Below are 24,878 nucleotides of genomic sequence, written 5' to 3'. Positions count from 1 at the left end.
CAGTCTCATGAACTGAGAAACAAGAGATGACCAAGGTCTTACATTACAATTTTTCCTATGCTTTACCTACAAGGAAGCCACAGCTCCCTTATATTCATCAAGGATCAACTTATGCAACCCTCATCCACGAGCCTGGCGATGAAACTTGAAAGCCTCACTGCACATTACAGCTGAAAAGTAGAAGGTGCAGGGATGGGCAGAACTACTTCGACACATTAAGAGAAACAAGAAGTGAAAGCTGACTAATCTGAACGCAAGGGAAAAAGAGACAGAAGGCCCTTTGAGGGTTATTTGGAATAGGCTTCAACCTCCCCCTTCCCCCATACTAACAACTCCCAAAGCTGTAGGCATCAGTGATTATGTTTATAATGATGAATCTGAGTCACCAAGAAAGGACCATGATGTTCAGGACATTGTTTAGGAAGGAAGTAGATTATATGATCTGTTTAGAACTATTTCCATAAAAATACTTTTTAAAACTTTTTTTTAACACTTAACTAAAAAGGTAAGCATCAGTAATCTGCAAAATGTATTTATTCAAATGGAAAGTTTGTTCCTAGACAAATGTTGTGTAAATGTTGGCACAGCAACAACTGAATCTATAATGGGTCCACACTCTAAAGAGGAAGTTGTTTCTCTTTTCTGAATAAATCTCTAATATCTTGTGTAGTTGTGAATTCTCACAAGACTGCAGAATATGCTAAGCCATCCACTTACATGAGCCTCCTGTTTGTCACATGAACACTGACTTTTGAAACAATCTTTTCGAAGCCAATATCTGTTCACCACTTTCACCAACCCTGAATTGAGACCAGTGAAACTGCAAGAAAAGAGAGGAGTATAATATGGTGAAAAGGTCCTAAATTTATAGTCACAATATGCAGATTCCTGTGCCAGCTCTGGCACTAAACTGGCTGCATGATTCTTTATTTTCTTGCTTAATTTATCTGGGCCTGTCTCCTAATTTGTGAAGCTTAGGTGTTATATATGATTTCTTAGGCCCTCTCAGTTGTAACTGTGAAGTTTTATAACTGGAAAGATTTTTGTTGAGTAGGCGTAGTGTATCTTATCCAAATCCTTTTGAAATATGAATACACTATTTTCCAGCCAAGCAACCACCATCCCCCAAACCAACAGCAAATAAATAAATAACAAGAGAAAATCAACAAGTCACACCCTCCCCACCCAACCCTGTGCTCAGAATTATATTAAAACTACAACACGTCATATTCATAATTCCTTGTTTTCTTGCTTCTAAGCCATTTTGATACTATTATTTACTCAGCTGGTCACGCATACAATGCCTTCAAGGTTTTTTCTGGCTGAAAAAGGTATTAAGTAGGTATTTCTTATCATAGACTGACGGAAATAACTTTCCTAAAAAAACACATACTCACATTCCAAAATGACATTTCATTTAATAAAAAAATAAAATTATGCAAATGCCATTTGGACCATCTTCCTATTTCTTGATAAGGTAGGAAAAAAAATTAAGTATTTCCCAATTGTATTTCACCTCTGTAACCTATCTGTAGAACTTAAAAGTTAATTTTTTCATAGGGGGTAGGTGTTCTAATTCAAACTTTGTTGTATAGTAGTGTTCATATACCCAATCAAGATGTCACAGATGTACAGCTTAGGATGATATGTAGTATATATATATGTTTTCATGGGAATTAGGGAGCTGAAGCCCATATTAGAACTCAGATATTTAAAAAATTAATTTGAAGTTACAGGACTGAGCTAGTGAGAGCGGGAAGCCTCAGGGTTTGAGAGAAGAAATAATCTTGAAGCTGCTTTTTAAGGACAATGTGGTGGTTATGATCACTACCTAACACTTAAAAAATATATATCTTGGGGCGCCTGGGTAGCGCAGTCGTTAAGCGTCTGCCTTCGGCTCAGGGCGTGATCCCGGCGTTCCGGGATCGAGTCCCACATTGGGCTCCTCCGCTGGGAGCCTGCTTCTTCCTCTCCCACTCCCCCTACTGTGTTCCCTCTCTTGCTGTCTCTCTGTCACATAAATAAATAAAATCTTTAAAAATATCTATATCTATATATCTTTGTGCCTCCAGAGGTATGTGACAAAATGCCAGATGGTAACAGGCAGGTTTCCAGGAATAAGTGTAGAGCAAATGCCAGAAATGGACTTCTATAAGAGAGAAAACAACAGAGGTAATATATGTCTATAAAGTCAATATTCTCTAAAAACAAAACAAACATGGTTCCCCCAAGAGTGAGTTTTACTAACTCAATATGGTTTTCTTTAAAACCAAATTTTACAACGTATATTCAGATATCTCTTGTCCAATGATTTCATGCTTAATAAGGAATAATGAGATACAGAGAAATGGTCTAGTAGATTATCTCATAAAAAAAGGTAGAAGGCCAAATTTTCTTTTGAAGGAATTTTACATTCATAACTCCTTATTAAAGAATTTTTCATGAGATGGTAGATGGCAGCAATCAAGTTACGAGCGATCATAAGAATTGATTTAAAGGTAGGATACTCTTAATACATGATATTTATGGGTGAGGGGGTGCACATTACCCACAGGAAACAGAGAATTAGCAAATGGTCTAATTTATACAAAATTAAGCACACAGTCAGGTAGAATCATCAAAACAGAAGAATTCCATAGATGGATATTTCTCGTCACTAGTGCCTCGACTGTATCAGCAAGAGTATCATTTGTCTTAGTGGTTACAATTCTTAGAACCATAAACATTTCTTTTTAGTTTATGGATCGTATCTACACTGATTATAGTTCTTTCCCATATGGAAGAATACGGAAATAACTATAACTGATAATGGCCATTTAATGGGAAAAAAGGCAGGTAGACAGAACTCACCAAATACAAAATATGGTTTTAAATACCTAGCTCTATGTTCTAGCTAATGCTTTATTTACAACTTGTCAACATAGACAGTACGATATTACCTATGTAATAGTTAGCTGTAATCTAGACTCTAGGAGTGGATAATTGTCCTAACAGAACATGTTCTACAGTTAATCAAAAAGCCACATTCCAGAGGTGGCTACTCAGACAGGATTCAAAAGAGAGCACTCAGCTACCTTTTTCTCCTGCCAACAACAGCAGAGCATAATGGATTTAGGAAATGGAGTCTGACAAATTAGCGCCTTTGTAAATTAGCACACGGACTTTAGAAATGACTTTTTACTGGTGGAATTAATATTGTTTATATGTGAATCTTCTCTAGGAATGATAGCAGAATGCAACCTTTTGCTTGCTTTGCCTCAAGGGGAGGTGCTAATTACCAGGAATACTTTGTTTTCTTCCTTTCCCTCATGGTGGCTCCTCAGGGATCCCTTTAGAAAACCTAGGGTTGGGGCGCCTGGGTGGCACAGCGGTTAAGCGTCTGCCTTCGGCTCAGGGCATGATCCTGGCGTTATGGGATCGAGCCCCACATCAGGCTCCTCTGCTGGGAGCCTGCTTCTTCCTCTCCCACTCCCCCTGCTTGTGTTCCCTCTCTCGCTGGCTGTCTCTGTCTCTGTCGAATAAATAAATAAAATGTTTAAAAAAAAAAAAAAAAGAAAGAAAACCTAGGGTTTTACTGAGCACAATGGAAACCACCGATCCATCTCAATCCCTTCATTTTATTGACAAGAAAACTGAAATCCAGAGGTTAAGTGACTTACCCAAGGACACAACAGCTTGATTATGGAACCAGGGCTATACCCTGGTTTCCAGAACCATATAATGCTCTCCTTTAGACTCAAATTACTTCTTTGAAAAACATCGTAAAATGTGTATTACGGCTTGTCTCTAAAGATTTACTTTCCTTTATTCTAAATCAGTGGTTCTCAGCCCAGGGCAATTTTACACCCCTAGGGAACATTTAGCAATGTCCGGATACATTTTTTGGTTGTCACAACTTGGAGAGGAAGGAACCACTGGCATTTAGTGTGAAGAGGCCAACGATGTTGCTCAACATCTTAGAACACACAGGACAGCACGCCCCCCCCCATACAAAGAATTATCCAGCCGAAAATGTCAACGGTCATTCCTACATACACATCTCAAAGAACTGAAAATAGATATTCAAACAAAAACTTGGACAACAATGTTCGTAGCAGCATTACTTACAATAGCCAAAAGGTGGAAACAACCCAAATGCCCATCAACTGATGAACAGATAATCAAAATGTGGTATATTTATACAATGGGATATTATTCAGCCATAAAAGGGATAAGGTACTAATACTAATACAACATGGATAAACCCCCCCAAAAAGAAAAAAAAAGCCAGACACAAAAGGTCTTATGTTGTATTATTCCATTCATATGAAATATCCAGAATAGGTAAATCCATAGAGAAAGAAAGCAGATTACAGGTTGCCAGGGCCTAGGGAGAGGAATGGAGACTGACTGCTTAATGTGTCTGGGGTCTCCTCTGGAGGTGATGAACATTTTTGGAAATAGGTAGTTGCATAACATTGTAAATTACTGTCACTGAATTGTACACGTTAACATGTGAATTCTACGTTACGTGAATTTTGCCTCAAATGAAAAAAAAATGTCAACAATGCAAACCTAACTTATGTACCAAAGGTTATTTTCTTGTTAAATAGGTAAAAGGCAGAGAGGACTGCAGCAAAGACAAAAAGCATCAAGCACTATAATGAGCTTGTTTTATTCTTTTAAAGTAGCTTGACCCTTAAATAGTTACCTCATTTTCCTAGTGGAAGAGACTTGCCAGGAAAAAATAATGGCTGCTGTCAACTCCAAGCAGATTTGTATTACTGTTATAAAATTATGAAGATAAGGGTTTACGATAAACTGGTGACATCATCTAAACTGCAGAGGCATGAATATGCTACAGTAATAAAGAGACTCTGAAATTTAATACAGGCCAGAAAATGAAATAATTAATTGGCTTTAAATGTGTGCCTTTACTTGAACTATAAACCAGGGAGCTGTCAAATAAAATTAGACACTACATAAGAGAAAGTCACTTTACAAGGCTTGTCAGTTTGAATGTTCATTCCCTGTTTGAAAATACAGAGCTGTATGCTCAGAGTTAAAGTTTAGGATTGGCCTCAACTGAGCAGTATTTCAGCGGTGAATCAAAGAGCTTAGAGATTTACCGTGGTAGCTCTAAACCATCTTTCCTTCCACTAAGTCTTGATAAGCGGGGTAACATGTTTGTGTTTCTTGGACTAAAGGAGCCAAGTACATCCAGTGACCCAAAGAAATTATGCTGCTACGTTTTAATAAAAAACAGAGTGTAACTGGCACACTGCCGTTTTTTTATATATTCGTGGATACGAGAACATCAAGGCCATTAAGTCTCCATTAGGTATAGAAAATGAAGACAGAAGCTCACTTTCCAGATTTAGATCTTAGAGACCCAGGATTTTCTTCTAGGCTAGGTAAATTTCTAAAGACTAAATACTGGAAGAGGAAAAACAAAAAATGCTAAGCTACATTATTTTAATTATTCTCCACAAATAAGCCCCGTTTGCTTGCCATCATTCAGCTATTCCTAATATTGTTTTCTATACAATGAAGCAAAATTAATCCTTCTGCAGATTCATGGCTAAATATTATTCCCATTTTGTAAAGCAGGTATAGGAGCATCTTGTAGCTATTACTGAGACGACACAATGAATTTCTTCCAGAAGCTCTGTTCTTAAGACAGTGAAATTCACAATCAATAACTGTATCTTAGGCTAAGAAATATCATGAAATGCTGCTCTAGCACTTAGAACATACACTAAGAGAAGTATGTTCTGATATAAAAGAAATTCACATGGAAAATAAGTATGACTTAAAAATCCAATTCTACTCAAGCATCATAGCAAAACAGGGGTGCTTGAGTGGCTCAGCTGGGTGACCAACTCTTGATTTCAGCTCAGGTCATGATCTCAGGGTTGCAGGATCAAGCCCTGCACTGGGCTCTATACTCAGAAGGGAGTCTGCTTGGATTCTCTCTCCCTTCTCCCTCTGTCCCTCCCCACCCTGTGCTCTCTCTCTCTCTCTCTAAAATAAATCTTTAAAAAAAAAAAAAAACATTGTAACAAAACAATAACTCCCAAAATTTTTAGCAAGAAAAATCCCAAGGAATTGCTTTGTGGAATATTGAGACTTTTGTCATTTTGTCATGAATATACCAGTTGTTCAGGGGGTGGGGGGATGAAAACATAGAATAGTTTTAATTTCCATCTGAAGGTGATAAAGATACTCTAGCATTATGTACATAACATTTTGTGAGCCTATACATACACATTTATGAAATCCCCACTTTCTCTTTGTGAAAATGTTCATTCTCCAGTGAAATCTTATATATGATTTTATTTATACATGATATTCCTTTTTGTAACAGCATCTCCCCTTGTTGTCTCCTACTACTCTGGTGTTCCACAATGTATTATATTATTCCTGTTAAGAAAAACCACAAAGACAAAAACCTATTGATCAGGAAGGGGGGCTTTCACCAGGTAAGTGGTGTTTTAGACCCCTTACTTTAGGCATCTTGCACTGTGGGTTGTGTCCCCCACTGCTCAGAAGACTTTGATATTTGAGGCACTCCACTATCTGATACATGTGTTTTAGCTGTTATCATAAATGGTGATAAACAGCGAGCCAATTCTCTTTGCCCATCTGTCCAGTCCCCCATGGAATATATGATCATCGTAGATCTGAGAAAATATTTTCTTCCATACCTATCAAATCAACAGATAGCTCCTAAGTTTTTAATTGACTTTATACACTACTAATGACTAGGGTATTCAGAACACGGTCTACTGGAAGAAGAGAAAAACTGCATAGGACATAAGGAAACATAGATTTGCATTATGGCTCTCCATTTTATAGGCTGTGGAGTTTAGATAAGACTTTCTCTCGTTACCTTCACAGTTTTATAATACATAAAATAAAGATAATATCCCTATTTACATCATAAGGTTCTCTTACAACTCAAATAAGATAATGTACGAGAAATATCTGTGAGTTACGAAGTGTTCCACAGATACTTGTTGATATCAAAATAATTATACACTCTTAAAAGTCCCAATACAAAGCTGTAGCACAGAACTCATATATGTGTAGTAAATGGGATTTCAATGACTCATAAAATGGACACTGATGGCGGCCTAATAAAAAATTAAATACGTAAGTATGTTCTCCTCCTCCCACCACCATTTTTAAGACTTGGCTCTCACTTTTTTTCATGTCACATAAAAGAATGATTCATCTAACACATATTAATAAATTATTTCTTATCCAGTATCAAAGAAAACTAAAAAAAATTCACACCAATATTAACTTATCACCTCCACTGTATGGTTTTCCAGCTGTGTTGTTTTCATGCCTCCTCATTAATGAGGCTAGTGCCATGTCTCTGTGATATTTTCCTCTGCTGTCCCTTTGTATGACACATTGAACTATGTTTGTGAGAATCTTTGCCAAATCCAGTAAAAAACCTCCATTGTACGTTGCCAGAAGAGAAAAAAATTACCACACAGTAGCATCCTTTTTCCCCCCACTAACAGTGACAGCAATTAGCAAGTGAAATCAGGCAAGCTAAGTAAAGCTTAGAGAGTGAAGGATAGAGTCTTCGAGATTCAGGATGTTAAGATGCTTTTAAAGTGGTCAACACAAACACTCAAAATTCTATTATAAGCTTCCATGTGTTTGTAAAGCAGCATTGTTTGGAGCACTTCCCTTATCTCACCTCCAGATTGGAAATATGCCCATCCCTGTCCTATCCTTTAGCAAGAACTCCTTTTAGTTGCCCGACCATTTAAACAAAGATTGGCTGAAGCACCTTTTAGCTCCTAATGATCTCCTTGCTAATGACCTGATGATCATTCTGAAAATGAAGAAAGGAAACAACAAGGAATGTGTTGCTCTGTCTCAGTGCAGCTTCTCCGTATGGTCATGATGAAACCCAACAATTCAAACATTCTCCAAATCCACCTGAAGCTTGAGATTAGGTGAGGACCAAGCCACAGTGAGTTACTCTGGATAGCTGATTTGGAGTTAGGACATGGCATGGATTAGTCCCAGAACTTTCACCAGTTCTTTTCAAATTTACTCAGGTTTTTTACATTCCTAAACTATCAGGAGACTGGTGTATTTTGTGCAGGCTGGGAAAGAAACAGAATCCCTAGGGCTAATCAATCCCCCAGGAAATCACTGGAGAAAACAGGCAAAATCTGACTCAGTAAGGTTCAGGAAGAAATTTTCCATGATTGATCCATAATCCCTGGTGCTGCCTACCTGGGTCCATACTAAGGTGTGGCAAGCGAAGTGCCTGGAGCATAAAACATAAGGAGGGTACTCTTTGTCCCTTGTGCAACGCTGATCCCGGCCCTGCTGCCTACACAAGCGTATGATCAAATAACTTCATTTTAACTGTTAAAAGACAAAACCAATGGGGGTGCCTGGGTGGCTCAATCAGTTAAGCGGCTGACTCTTGATTTCAGCTCAGGTTGTGATCTCAGGGTCACGGATCGAGCCCCGCATCAAGATCTGCATTCAGTGCAGAGTCTGCTTAGGCTTCTCTCTCTCCCTTTCCCTCTGCCCCTCCTCCTGCTTGTGCGCACACTCTCTCTAATAAATAAACCTTTTTAAAAAAGACAGAATACCAACAAAAATACACTTATTCAATAAGGACAGCAATGAGCAGATTTCACTGCTCTCTTCTATATACTTTACAGTTCTTAACACACTTTTATATGTATCATTATATTATGCCAATCACAACTTTCTGAGGCTAGAAGTGCAGAATGTATAAATCCCACTTGAGAGACAAGACAAGCAAATGTAGGGGAACTCGAGGATATGATCAAGGTAGAAGTAGAATTTGAATTCAGGCCTCTAATTATGACCAATACTCATTATACTACACAACACTAAGTCTCCCTCTGAGATCCTTTATGCATCTGGTTTTATGGTCTATGTCGATTAGGATTATTTATGGAGTCACTGGTGGCTGGTTAATATTAACAACAAAATGACCTTGAATTTGTCTGTTGTCTACTGCCCATAAACAGCCACATGAGAAAGGAAAAAAAATCAAAGGAATTTATCTAATGGTTCTTAATGCCAGGCTTTAACATTTTAGGGGAAATCAAAACCATTTATAAATCAACCTCACAGATGAATTTTTTAATACTGTCACTGGTTGCCCAGCAGAATCATACTTCTTTGTTTATGTCATTATCGACAAGGCTTAGAAACCATTGGAAGCATATGGGTAACTTTGCTAAGAGTTGTAAAGAAGCTGGGATTAAGACAGGTCTATATATATCAAGTTTGAGCCTTCTCTGCCTGTCCTGGGAGATGTTCAGAAAAGAACAAAAGGAAGGAAAACAAAAGACCCTAGCCAATGAGCAGCATGTGGTCCGTTGGTCCTTGTCTGAACTGCCCCGCTTCAGACAAAAACTTCCTAACACTAACCAGAAATACAATTTAGATGTCCACAAAAAACTCCAAGTTGCAAATTTAATTTCCTGGATACACAGATTAATATGGAGAAAGTATGAATTATTAAAAAGCAAAGAGAAACTTACTCCTCCCCATGTTTTCTTGTGGTCTCTGGCAGGTCCCTGGATGATGATTCCCTGTATAAAACACAGTACATACACACAGTCAGATTCACAGGGGCTGAGTCACTACATCAAGTAAGTTCCATTAAAGCTGATGTGGTCAACACGAGCATTTCATTTCAGTGCCTTCCAATTTTGCCCCCTTACACAATGTATTCTTCATCACAAATAGAGATCTAACTTCAGGAACAGAAACACAGCATTTTGAAAGCAGGGATTCCATCTGTATCAAGTTACTATGTCCTTGTTTATCTAGCATTAGTTTCTGCCCTTGCCAAATAAAAGTCATGCAATTGGTCACACACTTATTTCTTAGGAAAGCAGTGATATAAACAAAAAATGTTGGACAAAAATGCCAAAAGGTCCAATTTTAATAACCAAGCTGGTATGTTATTAGTTTGCCTATCCCTGGCTTCTCTTCAGTGTCATTCTGTGACAAATCCAATACCCTCTACAGTGTAACATTTTCCTGAATGGTGTCAAACAGCAGTACCCCTAATTAAATTACCCCTGAACCAAAGCAGCCCACAGAGCTATTACCAATAAACAGTATGAATCAATAACCATGAATTACTGAGAATGGAAATTTTGTAGGAAAAAAAAAACCACATAATCCAAAATGCAGGTATGTGTGGAGGAACAGCAATTCTGCTTTTAAAGATGAAAATATATACAATATATACACTGAAGCTAATTCATATCATAATGCTTCATTTTTTTACAGGGTTCAATCATAGAATTACCACACATTTATTATTCACCTGCCACATTCCCAACATGGAGCTAAGCACCAGAGGCAAAACTGTAAGACATAATCTATCTGTCCATTAAGGAATGTATAACCTACTTGAAGTTAAGCACATAGGGGAGAATGGTATCATCAGGATGGCCATACTGGTCATTCCCAACTACAGTCCCCCTCACAAAAAGACCAACTGGCAACTATCCATAGAAAAAACATCACTGTAATAACCTGACATTAGAAGGGTAAGAGGACTGGACACACTCTGACCCCACTGCCCTTCCCCTACAGTGCCACATAGAGAGGGCTTCCCCCCACCACCTCCTTCCAGGGACTATGGTTTCTACAGTGGGAAAACAGAGCCATGGAGCTCAGCCTACAACACTGATAAGGAGAGGAGCCCAGACTACTGGCCCTACCCAATTGCTGAACATAGCCTGCAGCCGTGCCCAGACAGGAAACCAAGCCGGTAACCCCACCCAATCAAGGAGAATTGCCTATGATCCCACCAGACAAGGAAGTCTAGCCAATGACCTTGCCAACCAGGTGAGCACAGCCCATGGCTTACATGATCAGGAAGATGAGCATGCAGCCCCACTCAACTTCAGGGCACAAACTGTGGGCCCTGTGTAAACACAGATTTCAGCCAATGGCACCACCTGGCTGTGGGGCACAATCTGAGACCCCATACAACCAGGGATGATTGCAGAGCCCAGCCTGTAGCTCTGTCCAATCAAGGAGTTCAACCAGTGGCACCACCCTGCCAGGGAACAGAGCCTGGGACTTTGACACAACCAAAGGTGATTGCAGAGCCCAGCTAATGGCCCCACCTGACTGCAGAGCACAATCAATAGCCCCACCCAAACAAGGAGATGGTTGCCCACTGATCCTGCTTGAACACAGAGCCCAGTCACCAGGCCCGCCCAACTGTGGAGCCCAGGCAGCAGCATCCTCCCAAACTCAGAGCATGGACAATGGCCTCACCCAACTAGAGACCCCAACAGCAAGCTCTGCCTTCCCACAGAGGCTACCAGATGACCTGTCCAGTAGCCCCAAGCTATAGTAGCTGGTGAAGGTCTTTCCCTGCTAAAGTGAACCTGTAAAGTTGAAAGAGGAGATTGCTTAAGCAAATGCAGAGACACCAATGTGAAGAATCAAGAATCATGAACAGGTAAACATGACACCACCAAAGGAAACTAATAAAGCTTCAATAAGTGACCCTAACAAAGGTCATTGTCTGAAAAAGAATTCAGAATAATCCTCTTAAAGAACTTTAGTAAACTATAAGAACACACAGACAGCTAAATGAAATTAGGAAAACAAAATGAGAGGTGCAACAAAGAAAGAGAAACCATCAAAATCAGAAATCTTAGAGCTAAAACAGAATGGCTGAATGGATAAACAACAGGATCCCAATGATATACTGTCTACGAGAGACTCACTTTAGCTTTAAGGACACATATAAAATGAAGTGATGAGATAGAAACAGATACTGCAAGCAAATGGTAACCAAAAGGAAATAGGGATAGCTGTACTTATCAGACAAGACAGATTTTAAACTAAAAATGATCACAAGAGACAAAGAAGGTCCTTATATAATGAAAAAGGGTCAGTTCATTAAAAAGATATAACAACTGTAAATATTTATTCACCCAACATTGAAATATGTAAATACATAAAGCAAATGCTAACACAACTAGAAGGAGAAATAAAGAGCAATACAATAATATTTGGGGACTTTAATATCCACTCTCAATGATCAATAGATCATACAGAGAATCAATCAGGAAACAGATTTAAACAACACTATAGACCAAAGGGACTAAACAGACATAAACAGAACATTCCATCTAACAGTTGAATACATATTTTTCTCAAGTACACATGGACTGTTTTCTATGATAGATCATATGGCAGGCCACAAGTCTCAACAAATTAAAGAAAACATAATCTACCTTTTACAACCACAGTGGTATGAAACTAGAAATCAAAAATAGGAAGAAAGCTGAAAAATTCTCAAATACATAGGAGTTAAAAAAACATACTCCTGACCAACCAATGGACCAAAGAAGAAAACAAAAGGAAAATAAAAAATCTTGAGACATAAAAAAATAGAAACACAACATAAGAAAACCAATGGGATGCAGGAAAAGCAGTTCTAAGAGGGAAGTTTATAGCAGTGAACTTCCAAGGGGGGGGGAACAAGCCCAAAGTTAGTAGAAGAAATAAATACTAAGTATTAGAGCACAAATAAAAGATAGGAACATAGAAAAGATTAACGAAACAAAGAGTTGGTTCATTAAAAAGATGAACAAAATGGACAAATCTTTAGCTAGGCCAAGAAAAAATAAGATCAGAAATGAAAAAGGACACGTTACAAGTAATACCACAAATACAAAGGAAAATGCGACTACTACAAACAGTTACACACCAACAAATTAGACAACCTAGAAAAACTGATATATTCCTAGAAACATATAACCCACCAAGGCTAAATCATGAAGAAATAGAAAATCTGAACAGACTAATAATGAGTAAGGAGATAGAATCAGTAAACAAAAACCTCCCAAAAAAGAAAAGTTGGTTTCCCTGGTGAATTCTACCAAACATTTAAAGAAGAATTAATGCCAATCCTGTTCAAACTCTTCCAAAAAAAGAAGATAAAAATCATATAATCACCTCAATAGATGTAGAAAAAGCATTTGGTAAAATTCAACATCCATTCATGATTTAAAAAGAAAAACACTCTCAACGAATTGGGTACACAAGGAATATATCTCAACGTAATAAAGGCCATATAAGAGAAGCCTACATTTAACATCATACTTAATAATGAAAGGTTGAATGCTTTTCCTCTAAGACCAGGAATGGTCTTAGAGTCCCAAGAATGCCCACATTCCCCACTCCTACCCAATACAGTACTGAAGTCCTAGCCAGAGCAATCAGGCAAGCGGGGGGGGGGGGGGGCATCTAACTCAGAAAGGAATAAGTAAAATTCTCCCTGGTTGCAGATGATATGATCTTATATACAGAAAATCCCAAAGATTCTACAAAAAAAAAAACCCTGTCAGAATAAAAGAATTCAGTAAAATTGCAGGATACAAAATTGACATACAAAAATAAGTTGTTTACAGAGCTGAACGAACTGTCTGAAAAATAAAGAATAACCCCACTTACAACAGCATCAAAAAGAAAAAAAATATTAGGAATAAATTTAACCAAGGAAGTGAACAATCTAAGCACTGAAAACTGTGTAAGATGTCCACAAAGAAATAGAAAAAGAAACAAATAAATGGAAAAAATATCCCATGTTCATGGATTAGAAGAACTAATATTGTTAAAATGTCCATATTACCAAAAGCTATCTATAGATTCAACACAATCCCTATCAAGATTCCAATGGCAATTTTTATAGAAATAGAAAAAACAATCCTATAGTTTGTATGGAACCACAAAAGACCATGAATAGCCAAAGCAATCCTGAGAAAGAACAAAGCTAGAGACATCACACTTCCTGATTGCAAACTATGTTACAAAACGACAGTGATCAAAACAGCATGATAATGGCATAAAAACAGACAGACAGACCAATGAACAGAATCCCAAATACAGAAATAAACCCAGGCATATAAAGTCAACTAACATTCACTTGACAAGGGAGCCAAGAAAACTCAATGGGGAAAAGACAGATTCTTCAATAAATAGGGCTGGGAAAACTAGATATTCACATGATAAAGAATGAAACTGGACCTCCGTCTTACACCACTGACAAAAATTAACTCAAAATGGATTAAAGACTGAAATGTAAGACCTGGAACCATAAAACTCCTGGAAGAACCAATGGGAAGAAAAAGATCCTTGACACTGGTCTTGGAAACGATTTTTTGGATATGACAACCAAAACCACAAGCAACAAAAGCACAAGAAGGGTGCCCAGGTGACTCGGGTCGTTAAGCGGCTGCCTTCAGCTCAGGTCATGATCCCAGGGTCCTAGGATGGAGCCCTGCATGGGGTTCCCTGCTCAGTGAGAAGCCTGCTTCTCCCTCTCCCTCTCCCCCTCCCCCTGCTTGTGTTCCCTCTCTGTCAAGTATCTTAAAAAAAAAAAAAAAAAAAAAAAGCACAAATAAATGAGATTACACCAAACTAAAAAGCTTCTGCACAGCAAAAGAAGCAGTCAACAAAATGAAAAGGCAACTTAGAGAATGGGAGAGTATATCTGCAAATCACATATCTGATAAGGGGTTAATATCCAAAATATAGAATGAACTCATGCAACTCAATAGCAAAAAACAATCAAATTTAAACATGGGCAATGGACCCAAGCACACATTTTTCAAAAGAAGACATACAAATGGCTAAGAGGCACACGAAAAGGTGCTTAACATCACTAGTCATCGGGGAAATGCAAATCAAAACCACAATCATATATCACCTCATACTTGTTAGGATATCTATTATCAAAAAGACAAAAAATAACAAATGCTGGCAGGGATGGGAAGAAAGGGAAGCCTTGTACCCTGCTGCTGGTAATGTAACCTAGTAGAGCCACTATAGAAAACAGTAAGGAAGTTGCTCAAGAAATTAAAAAAAAAAAAAAGAAAAGAAAAAGAACTGCTGGGGCACCTGGGTGGTTCAGTTGGTTAAACATCCGCTTTTGGCTCAGGTCATGATCCCGGAGTGCCCGGATCAAGCCCTGTGTCAGGCTCCCTGCTCAGCAGGGAGTCTGCTTCTCCCTCTATCCCTCCCCCTGCTCATGCTCTCTCTCTCTCTCTCTCAAGTAAGTAAATCTTAAAAAAAAAAATAGAACTGCTATATGATCCATCAATTTCACTTTGGAGTATACATCTGAAAGAAATCAAATCAGTGTCTGGAAGAGATTTCTATACCACCACGTTCACTGCAGCATTATTTATAATAGTCAAGACACAGACAAACATCCACTGATAGATGAAGAAAACGTGACATATATGCACACACCCACACAATGGAATATTATTCAGCCACAAAAAAGGAAATCCTGCCATTTGCAACAATAGAGATGAACCTTGAAGGCATTATGCTGAGTGAAATAAGTCAGACATGAAAGACAAATACTGTATGATCTCATTCTTATGTGGAAGCTTTAAAAAAAACCACATAAAAATAGACAGTAGACTGGTAGTTGCCAGGGGCAGGGTGGGGGGGGATATGGGTGAAGGTGGTCAAAAGGTACCAACTTCCAGTTTTAAGATGAATACATTCTGGGGTATAAAGTACAGTACGGTGACTATGGGTTATCAATGCTGCACTGCATATTTGAAAAACACTATGTGAGTAGATATCAAAAGTTCTTGACACACACACACAAAATTAAAACCATGTAAGGTGATCTGTTAACTAACCTTTTGTGATAATCACTTCACAATATATCCGTGTATCAAAACAACACATCATATACCTTAAACTTACACAGTGTTTTATGTCAATTATATCTCAAAAAAGCCATGAAAAAAAAAAGAAGTATATATGAAACAGAGACAATCAGAGAATATATACGAAACTGAGATCTGATAACTAGTTGTGTGACCTGGAAAATAATTTTCTATATCAAATTCCTTACAAATGAAGGACACTAAACTATACATGTTTCCCAAATTGTCCTCCACAGGATGTTAAAAAGTGTGTTATTCAAAACCAGGGCCCTGATCAAATAAATGTAAGAAATGCTATGTTAAAGTTAAATGGGTTTACTATAAGACTTTTCAGAGCCTTAAAAATGCTAATTAGCAATGTGATCAAAGTATAGTCTCTTAGCGTATTTGGCTACATAATCCTTTTTGTAAGTAATCAATATTTCTCAGGATTCCTATTCTTTGGAGCTCAGTTTGGGAAGGTAGACGAGGTAACTTACTAAAGCCTCTTGCAGCTCTGAAATTTCATTATTTTCTAACAAGGTAGTAATTGTACGGAACAAACTTAAAGTGAATGAAGAAAGAAGTCAGGGAGGTTAGATTCTCAGAGAATTTTGGAACCAAAAGGAACTTTAGAAATCATCTAATGGTTTCTCTCATTACCACCCCACCTGCTTTTATTTAAAGCTGCAAACCACTGTCAAAAAAATCTTATAGAGAATACCAATATATAAAATGGGTTAGGGCCAAACTCTGCAGGTTCACTTGAGGTGGACAGCTGTAGTCCCACCCACTGGGATTTCTCCTTGAGGCAGCACACATATACCTCATCAGAAAGCCTGCATTCTTTCAAGAAAGCACCCATGACCAAAACGCCCAAATCCCTCCCCTCTCATGATTCTTCTCCTCAAAGATCTCCCTCTCCCTCCAGTCCCTGCAGGAACCTCCCCCACCTCCTCTCCTAGGCCCCAGCGGCCAAGTAAAGAAAGTTTTTATCCTATGACTTGGACCCCAAGGAACCCATGTTTACGGTTTCAGATGTATGTATCAAAATCATTCTAACATTTTCTGAAACAAAGATATATGTAAATATCTCATTCTTCCAAAGCAAACCCCATTAAGCCAATCTCATTTTCATATTCAGTGTTTTAAAAAGCTCAACTAAACTGTTTCTAAATTTTTCAGCACCAGTATTTTTGTACTTTCCCAAAATGATTTTTATTGGAATAATCTCTCTTCCTTCTGAATTCTGAAGTAAAAGTTCAGTTTATCAATGAGTTTTCATACATAACAAGTTTTACCAATCTTCCTTCTCCCACTGTGAAAGTTCCTTCATGTTTTATGTCCAAGTCCAATTTTTCTGGGTCAGTTTTTTCCAGATGTAAATGTTGGCAAGAATACTTTTACTCTTCCATCAAATTTTAGTTACCTATAAAATTTACAATGTAAATGTAAAGTCTTATTTCCTCTGACTCAATATTTACAGTATTCAGTTTCTAATTAAATGTGATTAAAAAAAAAAAAAAAAAGCCAGCACCACAAGCAGCAGAGTCTGAAACCTAGCGACCCCCTGACCCTTAGGTTGAAGCTATTCAGGGAAGACTCTAGGAGAAAGCTGGAACTCTCATACATATTCATAGAAAGGTCTTTTACCCTTCCCAAGTATCATCTTAACTTTCACTGTAATCCCTCCAAGTCAGATAAATAAGTACTATGTAAAGAGAACTATAAAACCATCCTCACTCCAGGAAAAACCATATGAAAGTTAATGTACTAAAATGCAATCCTTGTATGAGAAACCATGAAAGAGTTAAGCACAGGAGTCATATGGCTAAATTTTGATTTTGAGACGGTATCTCTGATGGCAGTAGGGAAAGGAGATCTGACTGGTGAGAGTACAGTGATATCAGAGACGCTAGGTAAATCTGGCAGGACTTCTTGTATTTTATTTCTTCTTTCTTCTTTAATATTTAATAAAGCCTTTTTGAAAAGAATCAAGCCCCTTGCATTTGTGTCAGAGGAACCACAAAGGAAAGGGCTGTCAGGCATGGGCCAGGACTTTCAAAGAGCACTTGCCTCTCTAGAGGTCAACATGGTAGAGAGGACAGGCATCAAAAGCAGCCCTCTTCCAGGGCAAGATGACACTAAGGAGACAAAATCAGTATTACTTGTTAGCTGCCTCACCTAGTGTTCCAGGAGCAAACCTCCAAAGATCAGAATCTTGTTTTAAAGAAAACACCTTCCTTACAGAGATCTAAGGTTCAAGGCCTACTGTCCGCATTACTCCCAAACCCTGAACTCCCCCAGTCGCAGGTTACCAACATGCTTCTTCCGATGCCAGGGTGTAGCCTGCTCTTTTCACTCTATTCTCTTTTTTCAGCTCTCTCTCTCTCTCTCTCTCTGTGTGCGTGTGTGTGTGTGTTGTGTTGTGTTTGTGTTCTAGTTTTTATATCTCTCTAAGTAGGAGTATTTGTCAAACTTGATTCTCAGGTCCCCATCCCAAACTAAACATTACTTCTAGAGTAATGGCAACACACTTTAAAAAAACAAAAAACAAAACAAAACAAAACCACAACTGCAGCAGAGCAGCTGTCAGCCAGACATTAAGAAATAAAAATCACTGTTCCATGGATTTACCCAGCCTGGCATTAAACACTCTCTATAACCAGGTTCCACCTTTCTTAACAGTTACACCAGACTCTGGCCAAATCGGCCTCCACCCGTCCCTTAAATATGCTTTAAACTGTTCCAACTCAATGCCTCTGCTCTTTTCCTCTGCGTTATCGACACCTACTAAAATTCCATTCATCCTTCAGTATCAGTGAAGCCTTTCCTCGTTACCTGAGCAGGAAGTAATCTCTTTTTCCTTTGAACTCTCATACAATATGGAATTTAGGTGCTATCTCATACAGATGTGCATATATTACAGTATCTCTCAGGCTGTCCAATTCTCAAAGGGTAAGCAATTTGTCTTCCACATCTTGTCTAGTTCGTGCAGGGCACTAGATGATTCCTGATGAGCGTTCTAGTGGCCTACAGAAACCAGACTTAGGGGAAGCTCTCAGACCACGTATATTTAGGACACATCATGTTTGTTTAAGTTTCCTTAAGTATAGATCACTGCCTCAAATTACAGTCATTTACATACCACCTTAATCAATTTCATGATTTCTGCTAGACGCATTTATCATCTATGCTTCCTTCCTGTTTTTTTACTTCAGTATCCACTTTAGCCCTGTCCTATAAAATAGTAGAGGAAAGCATGGATTCGATTATGTTTTATTTTTCTAATGCATATAAAATGTGTAACTATTAAAATTCTCAAACTTTTTCCAGGATTTCCTACAGTTATTTTGCATACCGCAAGCAGTACACTTTGTAGAACAATGTTCATTTCTGTCGTTAATTAAAAAATATTTATTGACGGGCGCCTGGGTGGTGCAGTCATTGAGCGTCTCCCTTCGGCTCAGGGCGTGATCCTAGCGTTCTGGGATCGAGCCCCACATCAGGCTCCTCCGCTGGGAGCCTGCTTCTTCCTCTCCCACTCCCCCTGCTTGTGTTCCCTCTCTCATTGGCTGTCTCTCTCTGTCAAATAAATAAATAAATAAAATCCTTAAAAAAAAATTTATTGAGTGTCTTTTACTTGTCAGGCACTGCTCTATTCTTTAGGGCAATTTTCTCGCCAAAGGACATTTGGCAATGTCTAGAGATATTTTCGTTTGTCACAAACGGGGAGGAGTGCTGCTAGCATCTAGTGGGCCAAGGCCAGGGATACTGCTAAACACCCTACAATACACAGAACAGCCCTCCCACAACAAAGAATTATTCAGTCCAAAATGGCAATAGTGTCAAGGATGAGAAACCTTGCTTTAGAGAAACAGTGGCAAAGAAAAAGAGACAAATTCTCTGCTTTTCTGGAACTTACAATCCAGTAAGAGAAGATTACAGATGATACTCTCTTCCAGTATGTTCAAGTAAGATTCCTCAGTCTACAATTGACAGGACTTCTTCTCTGTATTTCTTATATATGGAAGGCATGCTGGCACTAAGCCGATTTCTAGTATCGTGGCCTCTTAAATAACAGTAGGCTATACACATCCTGACGTGAGTTCTACCAACAGGTCAGAGTATGGGCTTTGCCACCATACATGCCGGGGTTTGAGATCTGCCCTGGCAATTACTAACTATCTGAACTTGGGCAAGTTATTTAACCTTTTTAAGCATCAGGTTCTTAATCCATAATGGGGTTATTAATGGTAGCCCTAATTTCATAGCCTTTGAAAGAACATTAAATGATACCAGAACAGTCCTTGATAACAAAAAATGCACAGTCAGCAGGACTTACGAGAATGATAACGATGATTTTCTTTTCCCAAAATGTCTTGGTTCAGTCTACTTCTGGTAGTTTATTTTCTAGTTGATCAATCTGGTTCAATACATCAAGTGTAACTATAACTACTTAAGACAGAGGGTAGAATAATGTATAATTTATGAGCTGAATTCTTAACAATAATATCTGATTTTAAAGTTGCAGCTTCAGCTGCCATGTACTATTTAACTTTGGAATGTGTACCGTCAGTTCTTTAAAAGCTTCCCTTCCCATTTTTTATGTCCCTCACATGCATTTACCCCTCTTTTCCCAGCCTTCCAGTGACAATCATAGTCTGGAAACTCCAAATCCTGCTAGTGATTCTTCGAGTGATCCTTTAAGTTTCAATGATATCTAGCTCTTGATTAGTTTGAAACACTGCAAGCTACATTGTAATCTGAAGAGACGCACTTCAATGCTGGCTTTATTTTTCAGCCACATGGCTCTCTCATGACTGGGTAGGTAGGTCAATCACTTCACTATCCTCCCCGGTACTCAGACACACCATTACATTAATTTCTGGCCACCCTACTAAAGGCTTTGCCGGTCGTAGTCTCTTGCTCTTCCCTAAGTCCCAAAGTCCCTTCTCATTTTTAAGGCTAAGAGGGCCTAACAGTCCCGTTGCATACTCTAAAGATGAAATGGAGTCCATTCTTTCCTAGAGTCTTTTAAAGCCCCACCTCTGGTCAGCTGCCTAAGGGCTCTTCTGTAAGAGATGGGTTCTGCTAGGTTTCTGAGTGCTTCCCCTCTGCATCTTCTCCACTTGAAATAATAACAATTCAACTGGTATATATTATATATCCACAACCATAAGGCAGTTTCACATACAACATCTTATCAGTGCCTGCAACAACCTTATGAGGTTAAGTACAACAATATCTATTGATAAATGATAAAACTAAATCTCAGAGGAATTGACTCACTCATGTTCACATAATTAGCAAGTAGGAACAACCCAGGATTGTTCTTTAACTTATCAACATATTCACATCAAAAGTGCTCACAGTATAGCTGTATACCTCAATGACCTCACAAACACATCTGTGTAACTGGCATCTAGATCAAGACTCAGAACACAATCCAGGATTTTAATCTAGAGTTTCTGACTCCAAGTCCAGTGCTCTTTCAATCATGCATGTAGTCATTCCACACATGTTTACTTACTGCTTACTACATTTCAGTAATTTTGCTAAGCACTGGGGATTTGATGGTAAATAAAGGAGATGTGCTCTAATAAAGCTTAGAGGCTCTGAGGAAGTCATATTTTTTTAATTATACATAAAGAAACATACGATATTAGAGGAACTGAAAGAAGTTTAGTATGGCTTTAGCACAGCCAGCAGGAGAGAAGCTGGGAGTCAGAGACAAAAGGTCAAATTATACAAAGCTTTACTGGGGGAAAAGTTTGGATTTTATTCTAAATGTAGTGGGAAACCACTAAATAATAGCTCTGCATTCATAAAGAAACCTATTCCCCAAAAGCCTGCTTAATTAATTCTTCAATTACCCTAACCTTTAGGTACTTACTATGTGCCATTCACTTTCCTAGGTCCATTAACCTCAATGTATAACGGACATAAAGGCTTGAGAAATATATAAGTAGTATGTACTAATACATGACAAAATTAACAAATTATAAAAGAATATATAAAATAATTTTTGAATCAATATATGCAATGTATTAATATTTATAGATGCTGTTCCCTCCAGTGATATACACGAGGCAGCAGCATCCAAAGCGCTGTCAGATATTATGGAATTCCTTGGATACTTACCTTTTAGAATCTAGAAAACAAAATTAGGCAAATTATGCAAACGAAGAAAATAACATTTTGTTTCCATCTGCTTGCCAGTTAGCCTCAGATTTGGGTGAAGTAGTACATCGCAGATTCAGCACAGTCATCTTTTCAATTCAACAGATATATATTGTGTGACTACTCAAACACACATTGTGCTTCTCCTACTTGCCTAGGTGCTGGGGATACATCAGTAAACAAAAGAGAAAAAAATCCCTGCTCTCATGAAAGTCACAATCTAGATGGGAAGAACTAATTAACCTGTGCTTGTTTAAACAAGCAAAACGTCCTGCATGTTAACTTGTGACAAATAGTGGTACATACCAAGGACAAAAAAATGACAGGGAAGGAAGAAGAAATTATCTGAAGATGACTGTCTATGTAAGACAAGTATTTTTTTTTTTTAAGATTTTATTTACCTATTTGAGAGAGAGCAAGCGCCAGTAAGGGAAAGGGGGAGAGGGAGAAGCAGGCTCCCCACGGAGCACAGAGCCCAATGCAGGGCTTGATCCCAGGACCCTAGAACCACGACTTGAGCCAAAGGCAGACACCTAACTGACTGAGCCACCCAGGCACCCCTGTAAGATAAGTACTTTTTAAATAATGGTCTCTTAGTAGTTTATCAATGACACGGCTGTTAATATATACCAGAGGTCAGCAAACTTTTTCGGTAAAGGGCCAGCAAGTCAATACTTCAAACTCTGTAGGCCACATGGTCTCTGTCCCAACTATTCAACTCTGCTGATGGAGCACAAAAGCAGCCACAGAAACGAATTTGTGTGTCCATATTCTAATAACACCTTATTTATGGGTATAGAAATGGGATTCTTACATAATTTTCATGTGTCGTGAAATTTTCTCCTAAAATTTTTCAACCATTTAAAAATGTGAAAGCCATTCTCAGTTCATGGGCCATACAAAAACAGGCAGCAAGTCATTATTTGCCAACTCCTGGAATAGACAATGAAATGGTTTACAAGGTTTTCATAAATCAATAAGTGAAAAGAAATACAAGGAAGACCAGGATAAGTATTATTGAAACATGAAGATCCAGTGCTATCAATAACAAGTTAGAAAATTCCCTAATAACTTTTAAGTTAGAGATACTAATTTTATATTACAGTGGGACTTATATTTCAAGTACACAATAAAATATTAAAGACAATGGTGTAACTACCTAAATAAATCATGCTAAAACTATAGAACTATCTCAGAGAATAAAAAGAAGTCATCACAGGGGAGTCTGGGAGACTCGGTTGGTTAACTGTCCGATGCTCGATTTTGGCTCAGGTCATGACCTCAGGGTCATGAGACTGAGCCCAGCAATGGGCTCTGTACTGAGCGTGGAGCCTGCTTGAGATTCTCTCTCTCCCTCCCACTACCCCTCCCACCTCCCCATTCACATGTGCACATTCTCTTGCTCTGTAAAAAATAAGTCATCACAAAACATCAAATAATCTAATCTAGATGCCCCATAAATCATTTGATGAAGTCATCTATATTTCCTAACAGAAAGTTTATTTCATTCAAAGTGATGTTTCAATTATCACTTCCATCTCAATAAAATACAAAGTTCCAGAATTGACCTTTCTCCTAACTTCTATAATTCCAAATGCCCCCAGAGAAATCTACACCTGGATATTATGCCACCACCCAAAACATCATAGATCTAAAACAAAATATTTTCTCTGCCACATAAAGTAGCTTCCCTCTCTGAATTTTATAATTATACTAGTTATATCTTCATATCTCATTCAACTCAAGTGTTGTGAGATGACATTTTAAGATTTTTTGAAGTTATGTTTCTCTCAAGAGTTCACTTTTTTCTTTTCTGTTTTTTTAACTCCTTACCTACCACCTCCCCACAAATAGCTAAACCATTCTTTCCTCTTTGTTTCAAATGAACGATAAGCTTGGGTTAGAAAAAGAGCAAAGCCTAAGTTTTCCTGGGGCACCTGGGCGGCTCAGTCAGTTAAGTGTCTGCCTTCAGCTCAGGTCATGATCTCAGGGTCCTGCGATTGAGCCCCACATTGGGCTCCCCCCTTGGCTCAAAGTCTGCTTCTCCCTCTGCCTCTGTCCTTCCCTGCCCCCTCCCCACTCGTGCGCGCGCTCTCTCTAATAAATGAATAAAATCTTTTTTTAAAAAAGTAAGTCTTCCTAACTTTGTATTACAAGATACTTGAGGGAAATGAGACATCTTCTAGCAGAGACAATATGCTTAAAGAAAACAACTTTCTCCCTTCAATTCCATTTATTCATTCTCCCCTCCCAGTCTAGAAAGTTTCCCCTGGGCTAAAGGGAAGAGAGACATCAGTGGGGCCTAGGATAGGCCATACCTGAAGCTACCAGATTCTAAACAATGGGCCATTTTTAGTGAAGGCATTGCCTGAATACCAAGGAGTCCCCTGGGAGTGGATTTAGCATCAAGAGACCATTAAGAGCAAGCATATGAATAGAATCCTTCCTGATGGTATAAAGTGAAGGCTTCTCTTGGACAGTAGTCACCCACTTTCTGAAGATTTCCGTGCTAGAAGGATGCCTATCCAAGCCTAAGGCTTTATTCATTCACCCATCCAATCTACCCCACGGAGGTAGCCCTTTTTGTAACTTCCCTGGACCACAGGCCCTGACGAAGAACAGAGCCTGGGACACTCCATGGTGGTGGTAGTAATAGTGAAGAAAATGGTGGGCTGAGGGTGGGGTGAGGTAGGCACTAGTAACCACTGATTTGACTTCTTACGCTATAAATGAGTTTTGCACGTTTTTTCATTATCTTCAGATAAATGGAAACATAATGTATACTCTTTCAGAGCTAGCTTCATTCACTCAACTTCAAGTTTGTAAATTTCATTTAAATTGTTACATGTGGTAATAGTATATTTATTCTTACTACTGACTCCATATTACTTATTTATTCATTCTAGCACTGATGGACATTTGGGCTGTATTCCAGTTTAGGAAAAGTAGTAAAATGCACCCCTATTACACGGGTTTACAAGAATGACA

At 38.4% G+C, this 24,878-nt stretch overlaps 1 protein-coding gene across 3 annotated transcripts in view; it reads right to left on the bottom strand.

Annotated features, from left to right (window-relative positions):
• The window catches only part of PRRG1 (proline rich and Gla domain 1), a 140,507-nt gene that overhangs the window by 70,073 nt on the left and 45,556 nt on the right, over positions 1-24,878 (bottom strand). For all 3 annotated transcript variants that reach the window (XM_026513285.4, XM_026513286.4, XM_044389358.3), the window contains exon 2: positions 9,540-9,590. In XM_026513285.4, the coding sequence (XP_026369070.1) occupies positions 9,540-9,549 (10 nt within the window). In that variant the 5' untranslated portion in view covers positions 9,550-9,590. The remainder of the gene's footprint in view (positions 1-9,539; positions 9,591-24,878) is intronic.

The sequence above is a fragment of the Ursus arctos genome, chromosome X (genome assembly GCF_023065955.2).
Source record: "Ursus arctos isolate Adak ecotype North America chromosome X, UrsArc2.0, whole genome shotgun sequence".
NCBI lineage: Eukaryota > Metazoa > Chordata > Mammalia > Carnivora > Ursidae > Ursus > Ursus arctos.
Note: the sequence above shows the minus strand (reverse complement) of the source record. Positions and strands in the feature narration are given on the sequence as shown.